Here is a 20,672-nt window from a genome sequence, read left to right as displayed (position 1 = left end):
TTGAAAGATGGCAGCACCTGTCAAACATAGTGAACTATTAGTAACTAACGATACACACCACCACAGTGCAGACGCACTATAGTGGTATTCCCATTATTCAACAAACTAGGGATGAATCTTCCAAAATTTTTAGATTATCTCCAGCACTATAGGATATTGATAAGTCAGCACTGAGAGGGTTAATAATTTTTTTTTTTTTTAATTTCCAGAGCGAACCCGGCGTTTAATAAAGAAGTGTTCGTTGATTTTATCGCGGCTCAAATCAAAACTCTTTCATTCCTTGCTTATATCATACGTATTTACCAGGTACGCGTGCTTCGAGTTTCAGTCGGGTAGAGGGGGTTAAAATCGGCGCGAATTTTCATTAATTTGAAACTGTTGTTTTTCTATCGTGGTCTAGGAAAATGTGAATACTCATTCTCAGCAGATGGTTAAAGGCATGCTGGGATTGTTAACCCTTTGTCCGCAGGAGGCGGCACACCTGCGTAAAGAACTGCTGATCGCCGCTCGGCATATCCTCGTAACGGATCTCAGAAATAGTGAGTGGAATTACTTCAGAAATTTAGGAAACAGGGCAGCGCCGCTGACCCGGATAACCTGGATATCAGAAAAATCTAGAAAACGTTGGGAAAACTCAGGGTGTTCGATAAATCGTCAAAAACCTTGAAAGATCAGGGAATGAGAAAAATCTAGAAAAGATTGGGAAAAAAAACTCAGGGAATTTGGATAAGAATTCACGAACGTATCATGAAAATGTCAAGATAAACCGAATCTTCTTTTTTTTTTTCTCGAAATTTCAGAATTCGTGCCGGTGATCGATAAACTATTTGACGAGAACATACTGATCGGACCGGGCTGGACGACGTACGAATCGCTGCGCCCCCTGGCGTACAGTACGTTAGCCGATCTCGTACACCACGTACGTACGGCGTTACCGCTGAACGACCTGTCGCTGGCCGTGAATCTGTTCTCGAAGAACGTGCACGACGAGTCGTTGCCGTCCAGTATACAAACGATGTCCTGTAAACTGCTGCTCAATCTCACCGAGTGCATTCGACAGAAAAGCGACGCCGAAAATGGAAATGTGAGTTCGGCGTTTACTAATTTTGAATTAGATCGGTTGTAAAATCAGTTGTGGCGCCACTTGCCTGGAAATCGGGGAAAAGTTTAGATATTCCTTTTAAAAAGTCAGGGATAAGTTAGAGAATAATGTAAAAATGCTGCTAAAAGTTAGGGAAACTTGTTGAGATTGAATTAGATCGGTTGTGAAATCAGTGGTGGCGCCACTTACTGGAAATCGGGGAAAAGTCTAGATATTCCTTTTAAAAAGTCAGGGATAAGTTAGAGAATAATGTAAAAATGCTGCTAAAAGTTAGGGAAACTTGTTGAGATTGAATTAGATCGATTGTAAAATCAGTGGTGGTCCCACTTACTGGAAATCAGGGAAAAGACTAGATATTCCTTTTAAAAAGTCTCAGAGAATATTGCAAAATTGCAGCTTAAAGTTAGGGAAATTAGTAAAGATTGCTGGTAGATCGCGCGTAGAATCAAACAGTTTCCATCTATGTCTTACGTATTTGACTGTGTTAATTGATTAGATTCTAAGCAGATCAATGCTGGGAATAGTCATGGAAAAAGCAAGTGAAATATAAGTTGCCAGCCTGGAAGATTGAAAATTTGGAACTGAACTTGTGTGGGTTCCTAACTACGGTACTGTTTATTTTCAGGGTCGCGAGTTATTGATGAGGATGTTGGAAGTGTTCGTTTTGAAGTTTAAAACTATCGCCGAGTTACAGCTGCCGGCCGTGCTGTTGAAATGGTGCGTTTATTTAAACTCTATTTGAAATCAGGGAATTCTTACTTCGAAATCAGGGAAAATTCAGCGAATTTGAATTTTTTGGTGTCTGATTCTTGCTGGTGATGAGTCACAGAGTGGCACAAGGACCAGGGATCGTAAAAACCTCATGAAATTCGTCTCGATATCAAAATAGATTCAGATCGTAATTTAACCCTTTCAGTGCGGTGTATAAATCAGTGATAGATGTTGCTAGTACACCGCACTGCGGTGTATTGATGTAATTAGTAATTATCTCTCTTGAAAAATGGCAGCACCTGTCAAACATTGTGAAATACTAGTAACTAACGATACATCGCGCCGCGGTGTAGACACACTATAGTGGTATTCCCGTTGTTCAACACACTAGGGTGGAATTGTTTAGAATTTTCGGATTATCTCCAGCACTTTAGGGTATTAATTAGTCAGCACTGAAAGGGTTAATCGGATTTTGTCGTAAATATTTCAGCAAACCTCAAGAAAAGCCGGAAACGTCGTCGAGTCCGACGTCGAGCGGGTCTCAAACGTCGTTACAATCGGCGCCGACGACTGCTGCCGCGGCTCTGCGGTCGCAACAAGCCGGTTCAACAGGGGGCGCTACTACAAGCGCTGGCGGAGGCACGAAGAGTCAAGAGACGACCGCGACCGATGCGTTGAACGGTGGCGCCACCTCAAAAGACGAAAACAAAACGACGACGGCGACCGTTTTCACGATCGATAAAGAATCCGAACAGAAAGAAAAGGTAGAATTTAGAAAATTTACCCGAAAAAAAATGTTGCCACCTTCTTCATATTTACTGATCCTGATCCGTCTTGTGTGGTTTTATATTTTCAGAATCGTATCGGCGCGACGATCGGAGCTCAGCCGAATTTCTCCGTCGCTGACTGCCGCGGTTTAGTGAAAACCCTCGTGTGCGGCGTTAAAACGATCACGTGGGGCGCGGCTTCCTGTAAATCTCCGTCTGTCGGTACGTGCGAACGAGTGCGGGTACACGAGCCCCGACGTCTACGGGCTCAAACTCGAGGACCCGGTTTACCTGTCATTACGGTTTATTATTGTTTGGAATATACCCCCAAACCCATACTTTCCCCTCCTATGTTTCCGCATTTGCTTCAAGTCCTGTTTATTTATTTAAATGTGTGCGTCCACTCCCTTAGCAATCAATAGACCCTCGGTTGAAAGGATGGCTCCATGAAATCTCCCTCATTCATCATCTTTTCATGGAGATATGACATATCTCTGCAGAGGAAGACACTGCAGGCAAATGAGCCAGCAGAATGTTCAAGACAATTTAAAAAAAAGAAAAAAATGAATATAAAAATATTTAGAATAAATATGCTTCTTAAGGTCGCACCTTCTATAGCCCTCCCAGCCCTGGAAATAACCCTTACCCTAGGCCACCCTATAACCGAGCCATGGCGGGATTTGAACCTGGGCCTCTAGCCTGTCAGTCCTCCCTCCTAACCACTAGACCACTGAGCTCTAGGTGACTGACATACTTTGTAAGTTTGTCTGATCAATGTGGTGACCGCTCATCTATGGTGACCAGTCATGTGTGGTGACTAGTGACCAGTCAGGTTTGATGTCTCTATTCACTAACAATACTTGCTACCAGTTTCTTACAACAAGTGATTCCATTCAGACACTATTGCCGGGATTATTTCCAAGACAGTTATTGAGTCTAGATAGAATTAGTAGAATTAATAGAATTATAGAGTCTAGAATCTCCCCAAATAAAAGTAATTCTATTGGAACATTAAAAGATGGAACATTAAAAAATCTGGATCCATTTACGCCATTTCTGTTCAGTTTAACTCCGAAGTTAAGATTTTTTCAAATTTCAAATGATTCAACTCAAGATTAAAATCTGAACCTAGAACTGTGTAACTGGCTGAAGACTGAAAAAAATCTTCTGATAGATGGAAAAGTCCAACAAAAAGGATTTAATGCCATTGATTTTATTCAAATGAAACCACAACAACGTTTCTGTTGGTTCAATTGAATAATCCGTCATTTTGTTTATTTGTTTTCAGATTTATCAATGGTCACGAATAAACAGTTTACGTCGAAGGAGACGCTCGTTTTCGTGCGTTTGGTCCGCTACGCGTTACAAGCATTGGATATTTACACGATCAACACCGGACCAAACGGACAGGCGTTCGTTCGTCCTGCCGTGTGAGTTAGCGCCGCAGTGCGGTGTACTGGCGAAGTCATCACCGATTTATACACCGCAGTCCGGTGTAAAAAAGCACAATTCTATCAGTCGTCTGCTCAAAATGAAGGTTTGTTTTGTACTTTCAGAGTTCAAACCGTTCGAACGAAAGAAGAAAAAGAGGTTTTGGAACATTTTGCAGGAGTTGTAAGTTTTATCTAGAACAAAATTTATGAGGAGCGCGTATTGAAATTTTGTATAGGTGGAGGGGGGGGCTAATTTAGGGGTGAGTTTGATAGACTGGTATTATCATTACCTCAGGCCTAACTCAATTCATTTTCAATTGATTGAATTAGGCTATAGGTTAAAGTTAATACAAATCTATAGAACTAGCCCTAGGATTGCACTTAAAATGGGTGTAGGATTATACGTACTAACTTATCTTCCCTGAACAATGCTAAGGTCCATTTGTCCTCTGCCAGAAAGATTTGAATGAGAGATAATACTTCCTGGTTTCTTTTGGATGATAATTAGTATCATAAAGAAATTATACCTCTAAAAATAGAGGGCTGGGCTACTTAGACCCCCTTCCTTGAAAATAGACCCTCACGAAGCGATATCCTGGATTCACTAGTATTCAAAAAGCTTAGAATCGGCGTTGATCTACCCTTATTTTCTGAAATTTCTATCTGATGAAAAATTTGTAAATCTTTTTCCTAATCTTTCCATGTGCAGTTTACGATGATGAGTCCGCTGACGTTCAAAGAGATATTCTCGACAACGATCGAATACATGGTCGAACGTATCCACAACAACTACGCGTTGCAGATCGTGGCGAATTCGTTCCTGGCGAATTTGACGACGTCGCCGACGTTCGCGACGATTTTAGTCGAATATTTACTCGCGAGACTCGAGGAAATGGGATGTGAGTTGAAAATGAAAGAGATAACTCCCGTTTTTTAAATTTGATGAATTCGAGATTACGCAGGGTTTCCAGCGGTCCTTCCAAGTCCTTCCAAGTCCATCCTTTGGAAAAAGTTTGGACAAACATCATCTTTGTCCTTCTTTTTGACTCTAAGTCCTTCCTCTTGATAAAAAAGTCCTTCCAAATTTGATTTTTATGTACTTTTTGTGCGCAATTTTTCCGCGAATTCGATTGTTGAAGTATTTTCTCACTCAGACCTGGAAATTCAATTGTCAGTAAGATTGAATATACAGGAAAGTGTTATGGAATTACCCTGAAATGTATGATTGGTCTTCAAAACTAGTATTCCGGCAAAGGCATTGCGAAAAAATGCTCCCTTGTGGACCCTCATTTTACTGGAAAGTACTTCTTTCCAAGTCCAAAAGTCCCTCTTTTTGGGGCTAAAAATGCCGAAAGAGTCCTCCTTAGTACTTCTTTTTATCCTGGCCTCACCACTGAAAACCCTGTTACATTTGGTAGCGGTATTCTTAAAATTTTTTCAGCTAACATGGATTGGTCGAATTTATATTTGAAATTGTTCAAACTGGTTTTCGGTTCGGTTTCGTTATTCGCCGCGGACAACGAACAAATGTTGAAGGTTAGTTCGACAGATTTGAATATTCATCGCATTTTAAATGTGTTACTAATGAATCAGGTCCCGGTCCCACGGTTGTGAGTTAGAGTTAGATTTAAAGTTAGTTCATTTTCAGTGAGTTGACTCTTGAGTCAAATCTAATTGTGGAACTGGGTCCTGCTCTTTTCTAATACGATGTCCGTCTGCTCTTCGATTGTAGCCTCACTTGCACCTGATCGTCAATCGGTCGATGGAGTTGGCGTTGAGCGCTAAGGAACCGTATAATTATTTCCTATTGTTGCGGGCGTTGTTCCGTTCGATCGGCGGAGGAAGTCACGATCAACTCTACCAGGAATTCCTACCGCTGCTGCCAAATCTTCTACAAGGTCAGCGATCAATGAATGATTTATTTACTTATGATTTACGTACAACATTGTAAACATAATTTCTTAAGATATCATTTCCTAAGTAAATAGGTACCTACATGAATAAGAAGGACAAGCCCAAGGGGCTCTGCCTGATAGGGGGATTGCCCTGTGAAAGAATAAATAAACTTATTAGATGATAAGAGTAAAAGAATATTTCAAAGGACGTGCAGGGCGCGCATCATCAAGACTTTGATCTAGAAACAGTCTCTGTCCATTTAACTAAAGGGATAGAATTACGAAACAATATTTCAAAGGATACCCAGGGCTTGTACAGGGCTCGCATCATCAAAACAAAGGACTCCAAGTGCTTGTACAGTAGAGACTAAGAATTTAGATCAGTTTTGGCCCATTTTAGTCAAAAGCCACGATGTAAAGCTCAGATTTAAGATCGAAAGCTAGTTCCAGTTACAGTCGTGACCTTAGTCCAAAAGTGGTCTTAAACCTTAAGACTGTCTTTAGTTGTTAGATGGACTTAAAAACGGAGGTGGCCTTGGAGACGGGTCTTAAATCCAAGCCATAACTGCCCCTTGGTGGGAAAAGTTTCCAGTTTAGTGCATCTTGAAGGAAAAGTATCCTGGAAAGAACTCATGAATTTGAATTAAATTGAAACTTTAGTTTTAGAGATGCAGATTTCAGTAGTGGCTATCTGTAATATTTCAGGTTTGAACAATCTCCAATCCGGTCTTCATAAACAGCATATGAAAGACCTATTCGTCGAGTTGTGTTTAACGGTTCCGGTTCGTTTGAGTTCGCTGTTACCGTATCTACCGATGTTGATGGACCCGCTTGTATCGGCGTTAAACGGTTCGCAGACGCTCGTCAGTCAGGTACGTGACGTTTACACCGTTTATGAAATGGACCCAGTTCCGCTGTTCTACGGTAGTTCTACATCCACCAGTGGATCTAATTTCGGATAAAACTGCTTGAAAATGTACCGTTTTAACTCTAAGAATCGAAGTTCGACAACGTCTGTGGAACTGCGATCTGTACGGCTGGGTGTTGTGGAATTACGTAGATATTTTACCTGGTTATTTGTCACTGATTGAAAAATATGAAAATTGAAAAGATTTCATCGATTCACTCGTTGGCGCCCTGGTTCCTGTTCGCTAAAAAGCATATATTCCGTTTTCAGTAGACCCATTTTCATTTTGTTTTTGGGCATCTGCCATTTTGTGTTTCTGTTGTGATAGCTCGATTGGTCTCTGAAATTCAACCTCTGACAAATTCTATTTTTCAGGGATTACGAACTCTTGAACTGTGCGTCGATAATCTGCAACCGGATTTCCTGTACGATCACATACAGCCGGTTCGAGCCGAACTGATGCAGGCGTTGTGGAGAACGTTGAGAAATCCGTCTGATAGCATCGCGCACGTAGCGTTCCGCGTTTTAGGCAAATTCGGCGGCGGCAATCGGAAAATGCTCGCCGAACCTCAGAAGGTAAAATCGGTAGAACCTTCGAAAAGTTTCTTGAAGAAAGGTGTCCGCCTCAACAAGTCACCCTATGACATTATCAAATTGTCTTCTAGTGATTTGATATGTAGACACTTCAGAAAAGAAGTCTGCCTCCATAAATCCCCCTATGACATTATCATATTCACCTACCCTTCCAAAATAGATGGCTTTCTCCATAAATCCCCTAACTTCATCAAATTGACTTACCTTTGATCAGAAAACGATGGCTACCTCCATGAACCCCCTATGACATCATCAAATTGACCTACCATCTTGCGAACAAGATGGTTACCTCCATAAATCCCCCTATGACATCATCAAATTGACCTACCTTCTTGCGAACAAGATGGTTACCTCCATAAATCCCCCTATGACATCATCAAATTGACCTACCATCTTGCGAACAAGATGGTTAACTCCATAAATCCCCCTATTACAAAATTGATTCAATATTTCTCTATTACTATTTTTAGTTGAATTTCAACGATAAAGAGACGGTCGGACCGTGTCTGACCGTTTACTTCCAGGATTGTAAAACACCGATCAATTTCCCCGTCGAAAAGGTACGTAAAAGACGCAATAATACGGACTGTTTAATTTGCGATTCAAATCGAGATATCTTATTGAATTTGTCCGTTTGTTACGAACAGGTGATCGAAGCCGCGTTGAACGCTTTGAAGTCGAGCAGCACGGAACCGTTCTATCGTAAACAGGCGTGGGAGATTATAAAATGTTTTCTGGTGTCGGCGATGTCGTTGGACGACGAGAAACAATCGATTACTCATTTATTCAGTCACACGAGGTAAGAATAACCGGGTATCCCCCCTCCTCCCCCCTCAACCGCTCTCACCTGCTAACAAAACTTTTCCCCCTTGACCACCTATCCCGCCCTAAACAAGCTAACCTCCTCCACTATGAGTTACAAACGTCTGCCACTACCATAATTCACTAAACTCGAATGATTCATCATCACTATATTATAGGGTATATTATAGGGTATAATATATCCTATAATATACCCTATAATATACCCTATAATATACCCTATACGATATCCTATAATATACCCCATATAGTATACCCTATAATATATATATTATAGGATATATTATAGGATATATTATACCCTATAATAACTATTTATTGTTTTATAGTTTTGCCGATGTAGAATCGTCAGTTTATTGCGGATTGTTGTTTAAGAATCAGGATTCGCACACGCGTAACGTACATGAACAAGCGTTAACCGCCATGTTCGGTGAGTAGACACTTCTCGAAGAACAGGTGTAAGAACCCAACACACGCCACGCAAGGAAACAGGATCATGGAATCGAGCGTGTTTGATTTCAGGCACATTGTTTCCCGAAATCATGTTTCTCGTAAACGGGCACGACGTAGGGAACACTGAAGGAAACAGGTTTGAACTGGGAAACATTGTTTCCCGAGACCATGTTTTCTCGTAAACACACATGACATATGAAAACACTCTTGTTTCTATCCCCTGTTTCCGTGCTTTGTGGGCTTTACCCGCTCTTCCAGATCCCTTAATTCCTCAAATCGTTATAAACGTTTGATTGATTTATTGACAGTTGCCGCCGCTATCAGAGAATTACGACCGGCCGTTCTGCCGACTATGGCTTCGATGGTTCGTCATTACACGATGGTCGCCATCGCTCAACAAGCCGGTACGTGTAACCGTAGTGATAACTGACCAAATTTTCAATCTTCTCCTGGTTTTATGAAATTGGTTAAGCTGATGATACTTAATTGTGGACCTCATTGCCAAGATGCCGTGAAACTAAACCAAAAATTTGACCTGAATGCGAAGCTCGTTCTTCAATTTATTTCGTAATTTCAGGTCCGTTTCCGGTAATGGATAAACAATCGAAACTAACAGGAATGGATCCGCAGGTGTTGATCGACGCGCTCGCCGTTATAATGGGTCACGAGGAGAAAGAGTTGTGTAAACCGGGTAATCTAGCGATGGTACTCATACTCGATATCGCGACGACGATACTCGGCTCCAAGGAGAAGGTACTCGCTCGCCAATCCTAATGAACGATATCGCTAGTAATGAAATTCAGACTGAAGATGAGATTTAGATAAATCTCGAGAAAATCTTGAGACAGTGTGAAAAATAAACTTTTACAATGTGGCCACTTACCTGGAAATCAGGAAAAAGTCTGAGAATTTTCTTTTCTTTAAATAAGCGAGGGAAATTTGTTGAGATCGTTAGATCTTGTGTAAAATCAAACAGGTTCTGTCTGTGTCTTACGTGTATTTGGCTGTGTTAATTGATTCGATTCTTAGCAGATCAAGTCAGGGAAAACAACTTGCATTTCAGGGAATAGTCAGGGGAAACAACATGGAATAGTTTGAATATCATGGAATAGTATTTCAGGGAAAAGTCATGGAAATTTGTTTGAGTGTAAAATGAAACAGTTTCCGTCAATGTCTTACGTATTTGATTGCGTTAATTGATCGGATTCTTAGCAGATCAAGTCAGGGAAACTACGTGCGTGACAGGGAATAGTCGGGGGGGGGGGAAAGTCAAATAAAAGTGGCTGCCCAATTTTATTATCATCATTACGTGGGATTATTCGTAATCTTCTACGCTGAGAGAATACATCGCATATATTTCCGATCAAACAACAAACCAGTCAAACGATCAGACTTGCGAGTAGCGTTTTTTGTTTAATCGTAATCATTTCAGGCGTGTAAACTACCGTTGTTCGATTATCTGTCGGAGAAAATGTGCGCTTTATGTTACGATCGCGCTTGGTACGCTAAACTAGGAGGGTACGTAATCCGTCTGCTTCGAAATCCTGTAGTCGTCGCGCTCGGTTCTCAACCCGATTTATTTTATGATCGTTTCAGATGTTTGGCGATTAAGTTTCTGTACGAACGGATGTCGACTCGTTGGTTGCTCGAACATCAATTCCTGTTTCTGAAAGCGTTACTGTTCGTAATGATGGATCTTACAGGAGAGGTCAGTCGCCAATACCTTCTCTTACTCTACCCCGGCTCATATCTGTGCCCCTCCTCACAGGCGAGGTCTCCCATTAATGTACCCCTCCTTACAGGAGAGGTCAGTCTTCAATATCATAACTGTACCCCCTCTTAAGAAACTGGAATTTCTGGTGCAAACTGATTGAGAGGTTTCTCAAGTGTGATTAGATTGTAAAACAGTTTCACAGTTCTCAGTTAAGATTTTCAACGTTGAAATGAACTCATTTTGACTCCAGATTGAGATATAACTAACTGTAGAGCTGGGTTCAGATGTAGACTGTAACCCAGCTTTGTCTATTGCTCGTGGTTCTAGATGTTTCTAAAGAGTTAGTTCTACTGATTATTGCAGGTATCGAGCGGCGCTGTCGACATGGCTAAACTGAATCTAGAACACATGTTAACTCTGTGCGCTAAAGATCTAAAAAATAAAGACGAGGACGAAGAACTTCACGCGATTCGCGAGAAATCTCTTCACGACGTCATCCACGAACTCGTCAGACAAGTGACATCTCCGAATACACTAGTCAGAGAGCAGGTAACTATAGTTATACTCGCAACACAGCAGACGGTTCGAATTCAAATATTGCAATACAGCAGACAGTTTTAACTCAGTAGTTGCAACATGGCAGACGGTTTGAATTCAAAAGTTGCAACATGGCAGACGGTTTGAATTCAAAAGTTTCAACATAGCAGACGGCTTGAATTCAAAAGTTGCAACACAGCAGATGGTTTGAATTCCAAAAATTGCAACAAAGCAGGCGCTTAAAATGAGCAGCTGAGTCATTGAGTTCTGAAAACGATTTTTTCTCATTTCAAGTCGATGCATTGTTTACAAGTTCTGGCGAAAGTGATGGAGAAATCGGTGACCGACATCATGGAACCGCACAAAGACGTTTTACAAGATATAATACCTCCGAAAAAACATCTACTGCGACATCAACCAGCAAACGCTCAGATAGGACTCATGGTGAGAACAAAATTTAAATATCAATTAGCTAATGAGTTTGAGTAACCTATTGAATGGGTTTTATTAAGGATTTAATTGAATATTCAATTAAGTAATTTGTTTATTAATTTAGGATGGAAATACGTTTTGTACGACGTTGAAACCGCGGTTGTTCACGATCGATTTGAACGTAGTCGAACACAAGGTGTTCGTACAGGAATTACTGACGCTCAGCGAACAGGAGGATACTGTATTACTGAAACTACCGTGCTATAAATCCGTTACTAACCTCATTCCACTGAGGAAGAGTGGATTACGTAAGTCAACTGATGACTGGGTTCCACAGTTAGTTAAATTTGGCTGGAATTAGGCCCTGGGTTCAGTGTCATGAAAAAGTTCTAAGCTTAAAACATTAAAGTTTGAATTGCTATCCTTATTGAAAACATGAAGTATAAACCATTTTAAATCGAACCTTTTTCGTCAGTCTGGATCCTGACTGGGCCCTGAGCTGTGGAACTGAGTCTTGAATTTCAATGCTATTTTAGCTGAATATAGAATATTAACAACAACGTCTCTTGTGTTTGTTTTTCATCTCCGATATTCAGGAGCGCTGGCAGCTTGTCATTATATACCGCAATGCAGGGATAAAATATTCAACGTTCTTTATAAAGCGTTGAATAGCAATAACAATGATTTACAAGAATGCGCTTACGAATGCATGAAAAAGGTTTGTTTCTTATGATTCTTCATCTTTGCGTAACTACTTCACAACAATATTTCTCCTTTTGTTCATTTATGTAGATAAGTCTAATGTCTATTTCAACCTGACTTGAGAGCATTCCTGGTGGCCTAGCTCAGTCAGTTTTAGTAGTACATACCTGATAAAAGTCTTATTAGGATCTCGCTTGTAATGAAATTCAGACTGAAGATGAGATTTAAAATCTTGAGACAGTGAGAAAAATAAACTTTTACAATGTGGTCCTAATAAGACTTTTATCAGGTATGTACTACTAAAACTGACTGAGCTAGGCCACCCGGAATGCTCTCAAGTCAGGTTGAAATAGACATCAGATATTGATTACAAGAGAATTATCTAGAAATTTTGTTTTGAAATCACGGTTTCTGCAGCATTCTTTCCAACAATTACATCTGTTAACTCAGATCGCGTCTGCTCCTCGTATCGTTTACAGTTTATCGACGGCAACGCGATGGAAATGGAGACCGTTCACACGGCGATGCGGCCTCTGTTGTTGATGTTAGGCGATTATCGCAGTTTGAATTTGAACGTGATCCAACGATTGTCGTATTTGACTCAACTGTTCCCGAACACGTTCAGCGAGCGTCTGTGCGATCAGTTACTGGTGAGTACAGCACGTGATTTTGGTAGGAAGATTATTTGATGATACTGAAAATTAAGATGTAACGACCCCAACAGTAAACAAAAAATCTTTATTTCACCATATGATGATGTTTTGATTCAATTCTTTCCTGTGTTTTCTTGATAAGAAACTTGGAATCTAAAGCAAAGTGGTTTACTGCCGAAATTTGAATCTAACCTATCCACGTTTTTTGTAGACTCATTTGAAGAAATGGATGGACAAAGCGATTACCGAGCAGAAAAACGGACAAATTAAAATCAATGGTCAAGTTATTTCTACGGTTAGTGGATTCTCTAGTTGAACACCTGTATAAAAGCTCCACAGTTTCCAGTCAAGTTTAATCTTGAGTCTTGAGTAGCTTTCATTCATTTTCTCAGCTCTTGGACCCTGCTTGGACGCTGTTTTAAGCCTTCTTAATTTCCTTTCTAGGATTTGAAAATTTGCGCCGCGATAATCAACATATTTCACCTGGTTCCGGCGGCGTCTCCGAAAATGATCGACCCTCTCGTATCGCAGGTTCTGAAAGGAGAAAAATCTCTTCTAATTGAGGTAGAGTTACTGTTTTATTTCGCAGCAGGTCTGATCGGAGAGTCTTTCAAACTAATCTTGGTGTCTCGGGTATTTTTTTAAGGCGGCCAGTCCGTTTCACGAACCGCTGATGAAATTTCTGCTACGATACTCGAAGCAGACGGTCGAATTGTTCCTTAGCGACACGAACATCGTCGATCAACAGTTCAACAGATTCTTCGCGGTGAGTCGAAATTTGAAATTTCAAACGTCGTATTTCCAAACGACGGAAGCCGGTTCGGAAGTTGTCCGTGGAAATTTGACTCTAAACAGTTGGTAACATTGAAAATGAACTGATTCTAAGGGTGGAGTCAAATTTAACCCACAACTCTAGAACTAGATCCAGCAGTTTGACCAGGGTGGCCACTTACCTGGCAATCAGGGAAGTCAGGGAAATTCCTTTTCTTTAACCCTTTCAATGCAGACTAATAAATACCCTATAGTGCTGGCGATAATTTGAAAATTTTGAAAAATTCCACCCTAGTGCGTTGAATAACGGGAATACCACTATAGTGCGTCTACATTCTGGCGCGGTGTATCGTTAGTTACTAATATTTCACTATGTTCGACAGGTGCTGCCATCTTTCAATAAAGATAAAAACTAATTACCAATTGCATCAATACACTGCAGTGCGGTGTACTGATGTCTATTTATTAATTGATGAGACCTGTTTTTCTTGGATATTTTGCTTACTTTTTGGGTTACATACCTCATTTATGTCTTAACAGAATGCCAAAAATCGCGGACAACAACTGAATATCCGATATATTTCCAGTTCTGTACCAATTAGATGGATTGGCAAAAAGACTCCTTAAGTCCAGTTGAATGAGAGAGAAAATCCTCCATTTTGTGAAATTTCTTGAATTTTTACATTGTCACCATGCCTACGAAATGAAGTTATTTTTCTTGTGGGGTCTCAACAACTAAATCAGGGTGGCGTAGGCATGGTAACAATGTTCAAATCCAAGAAATTTGACAAAATGGAGGATTTTCTCTCTCATTCAACTGGACTTAAGGAGTCTTTTTGCCAATCCATCTAATTGGTACAGAACTGGAAATATATCGGATATTCAGTTGTTGTCCGCGATTTTTAGCATTCTGTTAAGACATAAATTAGGTATGTACCCCAAAAAGTAAGCAAAATATCCCAGAAAAACAGGTCTCATCAATTAATAAATAGACATTAGCAAAATCCATCACCGATTCATACACCGCACTGCAGTGTAGACGCACTGAAAGGGTTAAGAAGGCTAAAAATCAGGAGAAAGTCAGGAATTTTGTTTACCATTGCTAGATTGTGCATATAATCAGTTCCGTCTATGTCCGACATATTCGACTGTGTTAATCGTTTGGATTCTTAGTAGATCTAGTCAGGGAAAGAAAACGTGCGTGTCAGGGAATAATCGGGAAAATAGTCAAATTAAAGTCGCCGCGACCCCCTTTGATTTAATTCATTTTGTAATTTTCTGAACAGAAATTGCTGGAGAACGAAGACGGCAAACCGTTCCGCGAGGTGCTCGAATCGAATCCGAACCGGTTGATAAATATGGCGTATGCTCAGATACAGCTGACCAATCAGCCGACTCCGGCACCGGTCGCCGACCCGATAATGAAAGCCGAGTTACAGTATCAGGCTATTTATATCATAAACGTTCTGACGAAAATGGACGAATCGTGGTTATCGCAGTATCCTCAAGTCGTAAGTTCGCCGCGGAAATTTGTCGCTTTGTACCGGTTTCATGTTTTGAATTTGTTCTAAAGTCTTAGTTGTTTAATTTCAGGTGCAAAGCCTCGGTAAAATCTGGATTTCCGACCAATTCGTGGAAAAACACAAAAAGATTGTAAGTTTTTCGAGAAATTCTTCGAAAATTCTCAATTGCCAGAAAAATTTTGAATATAAATTTCATATCTTGATTATTTTTTAACGTTCTCGGAAAATTCTCTCATTAAGTTTTTGATGAAATATGAATTTCTCTTTCATGGTTTTTTTTCTTCGAAAAGGATTCAATGGATTACGCTCATTGGGAAGAGCCGAGACTTCTAGTTGAGATCTTACTCGCTTATTTCAAGTAAGAAACCCCCCGAAATTCTGAAACCGAAATTTTGAGAATTTTTTCCTATTCTTCACGAAATTGTTTCTTTTTTTTGCGTGTTTATTTCAGACATCACCCGAGTGAAATCGAACTATTATTTCAACTGTTGCGATGTTTTACGAATCGGTTCATTCCGCAATTTCATTTCGTCAAGGATTTCATCGACAAAACAGTCGCGAACGTAAGTTTTGAGAACCTGATTCTTCGGTCAGAGTTGAAATTTTACTTGGAATTTTGAGTCAAAATCTAAGATGGAACTTTCGAACTGGGTCCTCGATCTATCGAATGGGAGTCAGTTTTACAGTTATGACGTTTATGTAAATTTGACTCTTAAAGATTTTGATGTTACAAGAATTATCCATAAAATTATGGATAAATTCAAACTAGGATTTATTAAAAGTACGTGTTGTATATTTAGACGTATGTTGTTGAGTGGAAAAGAAAAGCGTTCTTCAAATTCGTCGATATTTTCCACGATCAAAACTGGCCGCAAGATCTCAAGGCGAAGGTAAATTCATCTCGAGCTGGGCTTTGACCCGGTCGAAGACTTAACCATCCCGAATCCTGAATGTTTACCGATGCTTGATTTACGTTTTGCAGATTTTACAGTATATTCTGATTCCGTCGTTCGCCGTTTCGTTCGAGAAGAACGAAGGCGAGAAACTGATAGGTGGCGCTCCAGCGCCCGAGCAGGATAACGCTGACAACGTGATCAGCGTGTTCGTCAATAAAGTCATCGACCCGGATAATCCGTTCGGGACGTCCGACGCCGTCCGGATTCTGTTGTTACAATTCTCGTCGTTACTCGTCGAACAAGCGGCGCCACATATACACGACGCCGGAAACAAGTAAGCAGACGGTTGAATTCAAAATTTGAATATTCGTTTTAACTGAAAAAATCATTGTGGTCAAGACTTAAAATGATTATCATGTTTGTCAGAATGAGTTCTTTACCAACCCCCTAATTACTCATTCTCATGTTTTTCTCTTTCTACAAATCCGTCTGCTCTTCGGATCAAACAAATCACAATTCCATTCGATAAATTTCAGGAAACAAGGAAATAAATTACGACGCCTGATGACGTTCGCCTGGCCGTGTTTACTCGCGAAAACCTGCGTCGACCCGGCGACCAAATATCACGGCCATCTTCTGCTCGCTCACATCATCGCGAAGTTTGCCATCCACAAACGCATCGTCTTACAGGTAGAATTAATCATTTCTTGAAATTATTTCTTTCCCTTTTGTTCTGAATTTTCGATGACGTTTTCTCTGCTCCTATTTTCAGGTGTTTCATAGTTTGTTGAAAGCGCACGCCGTGGAAGCTAAGAGTGTCATCAGACAAGCGTTAGAGATATTGACACCTGCGATGCCTGGACGTATGGAAGATGGAAATGTGAGTAATGATCGATTTGCGGTGTTAACCATTGATTCAGTGATGTAACATTGATATACAACACTAAGGACAAGTCTGAAAAAGTTTTGTTGAGTTGATTATTTATTTCTGTTTCGACTGTATCCTGATAGTCATCTTCAGGCATTCTAAAGTTAAAACAAAATTATGATTTAATATGGTTTATATAGCCTACAATTCAGAACAAAGAGACTACTATTCATTTTGCTGTAATCTGCTGTTACAAAGAATCTTCTCATTTGTTTGTTTTAGGGTATGTTGACTCATTGGACGAAGAAAATCATCGTCGAAGAAGGCCATCTTTTAGCCCAACTCGTGCACATACTGTGAGTAGTGAAAATGTTCGAGAAAATCGAGATGAAGAAAAGAAAATTTCCGAATGGCTCGATGAGAATTTCTGGGTGATTTCTTTTTTCAGACAACTGTTAGTGCGACATCACAAAGTTTATTATCCGGTCCGGCATCACCTGATACAACACATAGTCAGCTCGATACAACGCTTAGGATTCACTCCCAATGTAAGTCCATTTCCCCTACCTGACCCTCACCACTCTCACGGTCTAAAATCTTTCTGTAGATTTATTGAATGAGTTTTGTTTATATTTTCAGGGGACAGTTGAACATCGTAAGCTTGCCGTCGATCTCGCCGAGGTCATCATCAAATGGGAAATGCAGAGAATTAAAGACGAAAGCGCTGAACCAGTAGAGGTAAGAAAAACCGTCGCTACGAATTAAGATGTCTTAAAAAACCATTTGACCCCTGAGTTCAGTAAAGATTCTAACCTCCAACAGGTTTGAGAGTCAAGACTGAATTTTCTTAAATTGAGTGGTCTTAAATCTGAAGACTAATGTTAAGTTGTAAGATTGGCTTTAGAACCAAAATGAGCTTAGACTGATCTTAAGTTGTTAGATTGGCTATAGAACTAAAATGAGCTTGGACTGGTCTTAAGTTGTTTGATTGGTTATAGAATCACAATGAGCTTAGACTGATCTGAAGTCGTTAGTTGTTAGATTGGCTATAGAACCAAAATGAGCTTAGACTGGTCTTAAGTTGTTAGATTGGCTATAGGACTAAAATGAGCTTAGACTGGTCTTAAGTTGTTAGATTGGTTATAGAATCACAATGAGCTTAGACTGATCTGAAGTTGTTAGATTTTCTATAGAACCGCAAAGAGCCCTTGTTAGAAATTTCTTGCATCAAAGGATCGTTCTCGAAATAACAGAAATAACGCCATCTATATTTTGTGTTAGGTAACGAACACGGAACCGCCCGCGCCTGTCGTTGCGACGCCGACGACGACAATCGGTATAAAACGTCAAGCGTCGGTCGAATCGCCGCAGGATCCAAAACGAGCTCGTCACTCGTCCTCAAATCTCGTGAGTTCTTATAACCTCGCTTCGCCGACCGGAACTCAACAGCTTATAAACTCATCGGCGGCAGACGCATCAAACGCTTCTTCCTCCGCTCGGATGATGGTAACTATCGGTGATTGTTGGTCTCTCTCAGCGGAACAGGTTTTATAGACGGCGCTCCGGCTGGTCTATAAAACTTGGTCCTGCTACATCCGGTTTCATGAAAGAATTGAAGCTTATTAAAACGGTTTCGATTGTTGTTGTAGATATCGGAGATATTCAAAACGAAGATGTAACTTTTCAAAAATTTGATTTTAACTCTTTCATAAAACTGGGCCTGGTTGCAGTTGTGACTCAAGTCCAAAAGTGGTCTTCGATCGTTTGAGACTGGTCTGAAGTTGTTAGATTGATTATAGAACTGAAATTAACTTGGACTGTTTTTAAGTTGTAAGATTGGTTATAGAACTAAGATGAGCTTAGACTGGTCTTGAGTTGTTAGATTGGCTATAGAACCAAAATGAGCTTAGACTGGTCTTGAGTTGTTAGATTGGTTATAAAACCAAAATAAGTTTAGACTGGTCTTCAGTTGTTATATTGGTTATAGAACCAAAATGAACTTAGACTGGGCATAAGTTGTTAGATTGGTTATAGAACCAAAATGAGTTTACACTGGTCTTAAGTTGTTAGATTGGTTATAGAACCAAAATGAGCTTAGACTGGTCTTTCCGTCGAGTACTGTACCCTTTCCTATGGTTTTTGCCAATATTTTCTAAATTTGGATTGATCGCCAATGGCCGAAAATTGTAATTTTAAGTTGTTAGATTGGTTATAGAACTAAAATGAGCTTAGACTGGTCTTAAATCCAAGCAATGACTTCACAACTGCCATCCCTCTGGTCTCTTCTAGCATGTTTTTGTTTAATGGGGTCGTTCAGGTTTTTGGTGATCGGGTTTAACTTATAAAGTTTTATCAATTCACCGGGTTCTACTCGAACAGTTCAACAGTGAAACGTCTGCTAAAGTCATCGAACTTTTAACGATATTTTCAATTATCGAAAGTAATACTCGAGTCGCTACGATCGTTTGCAGGCGTCTCGAAGCACCGCCGAATCGAACAAACCTCTCGACAAACAATACTGCGACGCGGTCGTCAACTTCCTGTTACGAATCGCGTGTCAAGTCGGCGGCAACAAGGTGAACGAATCGACGTCGACGGTGAACTCGCCGGGCGAACTGTTGTCGCGACGATGCGTTACGCTGTTGAAGATGGCGCTGCGACCGGATATCTGGCCGAGCACCGAACTGAAGTTGGCGTGGTTCGATAAGGTTTTGATGACCGTAGAAAGTCATCAGCCGAATTTCCCGAATATTTGCACGGCGCTCGAGTTGCTGAGCTTCCTGCTGACGATACTGGTGAGTAGACAATCGTTACCGGAAGGACTGGGAAATTGGGAAAAAGTTGGGAATTTTTCACAGTTGGAAAAGAATTATTTGGGAATTCGATAGATTTTCCTCTAATCCAGGGAAATATTTGGGAAATTCATCTTAGCATACTGGGTAGTTCATAGCATAGTTCTAAGATGTCAATTTTTCTTCAAAAATCACCTTATCTCCTTTATCAACCAAACACCGCTAAAATATTAACATCCTTTTAGTAATACGATGGTATTTGTTTATATTTTTTACGAGAGCCTGATTTCCATCGGAGAAAAAGGAAAATCTCGCATGAAATACCGGTACTCATTAGAAACTTGGGAATTTTGAATCCATGTAGCCTAATTGTGGGAACCATGAGAAATCTGTATGCTTTCACATGAGTACAGTTACTGTAGATAGTTACTGTTCATTTAAATTTAAGTCTGAATTGCTGTTTCATTCTTTTATTTTGATCGGTGAAATATATTCTGACTTTCAGAGAAAAGAGGCGGTCCTGCCGAGTTTTAAGCCGTTACAACGCGGTATAGCTGCGTGTATGACGTGTCCGAACTCGAAAGTCATACGCTCCGTTCATAGTTTACTGTCGCGGCTGATGAGTATATTCCCGACGGAGCCGGCCACGTCGAACGTCGCGTCGAAATACGAGGAACTCGAATGTCTGTACGCCTGCGTCAGTAAGGTCGTCTACGAGGGACTCACTAATTACGACAAGTAAGATGAAAATCTACGAAATTTGAATTTGAAAAAAAATAGATTTCTTCATTTGCCATTTCAAACCATCATTTCAAGAAGTTGTATCAAAGTTCTGAGTTAAAGGCTGGTTCCGAAGTTCATTCATTGAAAATGAAAATTAAGAGTATGTTTAAGGGAATTCGGTTATTTCTGGCCTGAGAAAAAGAAAATTGTTCACTTCTCATTTTGCACCGTCTAAATACAGGTGAACCTCACTGAACTTCAGGGGACCTGAAAATTTGGGGCCAGTTGCTCAAAAGTTGTTAGAGTTAACTATTGGATAGGTGACATAGTGACAACTGAAATAGCATTTTTACTATGGCATCAGCCAGTTATCTTTA

At 40.3% G+C, this 20,672-nt stretch overlaps 1 protein-coding gene across 1 annotated transcript in view; it reads left to right on the top strand.

The window, feature by feature from the left end:
• Nucleotides 1–20,672, top strand: part of LOC141911662 (transformation/transcription domain-associated protein-like) — a 39,601-nt gene that overhangs the window by 3,141 nt on the left and 15,788 nt on the right. Inside the window, exons 8-49 of the mRNA XM_074802654.1 lie at nt 210–306; nt 401–539; nt 801–1,084; nt 1,728–1,819; nt 2,304–2,577; nt 2,670–2,802; nt 3,869–4,010; nt 4,137–4,194; nt 4,723–4,912; nt 5,455–5,549; nt 5,746–5,911; nt 6,614–6,780; nt 7,191–7,391; nt 7,880–7,969; nt 8,057–8,208; nt 8,561–8,661; nt 8,993–9,088; nt 9,262–9,437; nt 10,117–10,202; nt 10,281–10,392; nt 10,762–10,947; nt 11,230–11,379; nt 11,492–11,675; nt 11,964–12,085; nt 12,549–12,719; nt 12,934–13,017; nt 13,167–13,286; nt 13,369–13,488; nt 14,780–15,004; nt 15,087–15,146; nt 15,307–15,374; nt 15,468–15,579; nt 15,817–15,906; nt 15,999–16,246; nt 16,449–16,602; nt 16,685–16,792; nt 17,063–17,136; nt 17,229–17,334; nt 17,420–17,518; nt 18,062–18,187; nt 19,252–19,575; nt 20,078–20,310. Of these exons, the coding sequence (XP_074658755.1) occupies nt 210–306; nt 401–539; nt 801–1,084; nt 1,728–1,819; nt 2,304–2,577; nt 2,670–2,802; nt 3,869–4,010; nt 4,137–4,194; nt 4,723–4,912; nt 5,455–5,549; nt 5,746–5,911; nt 6,614–6,780; nt 7,191–7,391; nt 7,880–7,969; nt 8,057–8,208; nt 8,561–8,661; nt 8,993–9,088; nt 9,262–9,437; nt 10,117–10,202; nt 10,281–10,392; nt 10,762–10,947; nt 11,230–11,379; nt 11,492–11,675; nt 11,964–12,085; nt 12,549–12,719; nt 12,934–13,017; nt 13,167–13,286; nt 13,369–13,488; nt 14,780–15,004; nt 15,087–15,146; nt 15,307–15,374; nt 15,468–15,579; nt 15,817–15,906; nt 15,999–16,246; nt 16,449–16,602; nt 16,685–16,792; nt 17,063–17,136; nt 17,229–17,334; nt 17,420–17,518; nt 18,062–18,187; nt 19,252–19,575; nt 20,078–20,310 (6,015 nt within the window). The remainder of the gene's footprint in view (nt 1–209; nt 307–400; nt 540–800; nt 1,085–1,727; nt 1,820–2,303; nt 2,578–2,669; nt 2,803–3,868; nt 4,011–4,136; nt 4,195–4,722; nt 4,913–5,454; nt 5,550–5,745; nt 5,912–6,613; nt 6,781–7,190; nt 7,392–7,879; nt 7,970–8,056; nt 8,209–8,560; nt 8,662–8,992; nt 9,089–9,261; nt 9,438–10,116; nt 10,203–10,280; nt 10,393–10,761; nt 10,948–11,229; nt 11,380–11,491; nt 11,676–11,963; nt 12,086–12,548; nt 12,720–12,933; nt 13,018–13,166; nt 13,287–13,368; nt 13,489–14,779; nt 15,005–15,086; nt 15,147–15,306; nt 15,375–15,467; nt 15,580–15,816; nt 15,907–15,998; nt 16,247–16,448; nt 16,603–16,684; nt 16,793–17,062; nt 17,137–17,228; nt 17,335–17,419; nt 17,519–18,061; nt 18,188–19,251; nt 19,576–20,077; nt 20,311–20,672) is intronic.

The sequence above is a fragment of the Tubulanus polymorphus genome, chromosome 10, assembly GCF_964204645.1.
Source record: "Tubulanus polymorphus chromosome 10, tnTubPoly1.2, whole genome shotgun sequence".
Taxonomy (NCBI): domain Eukaryota; kingdom Metazoa; phylum Nemertea; class Palaeonemertea; order Tubulaniformes; family Tubulanidae; genus Tubulanus; species Tubulanus polymorphus.
The sequence above is the reverse complement of the archived record's forward strand: the minus strand, read 5'-3'. Positions and strand labels throughout refer to the sequence as shown.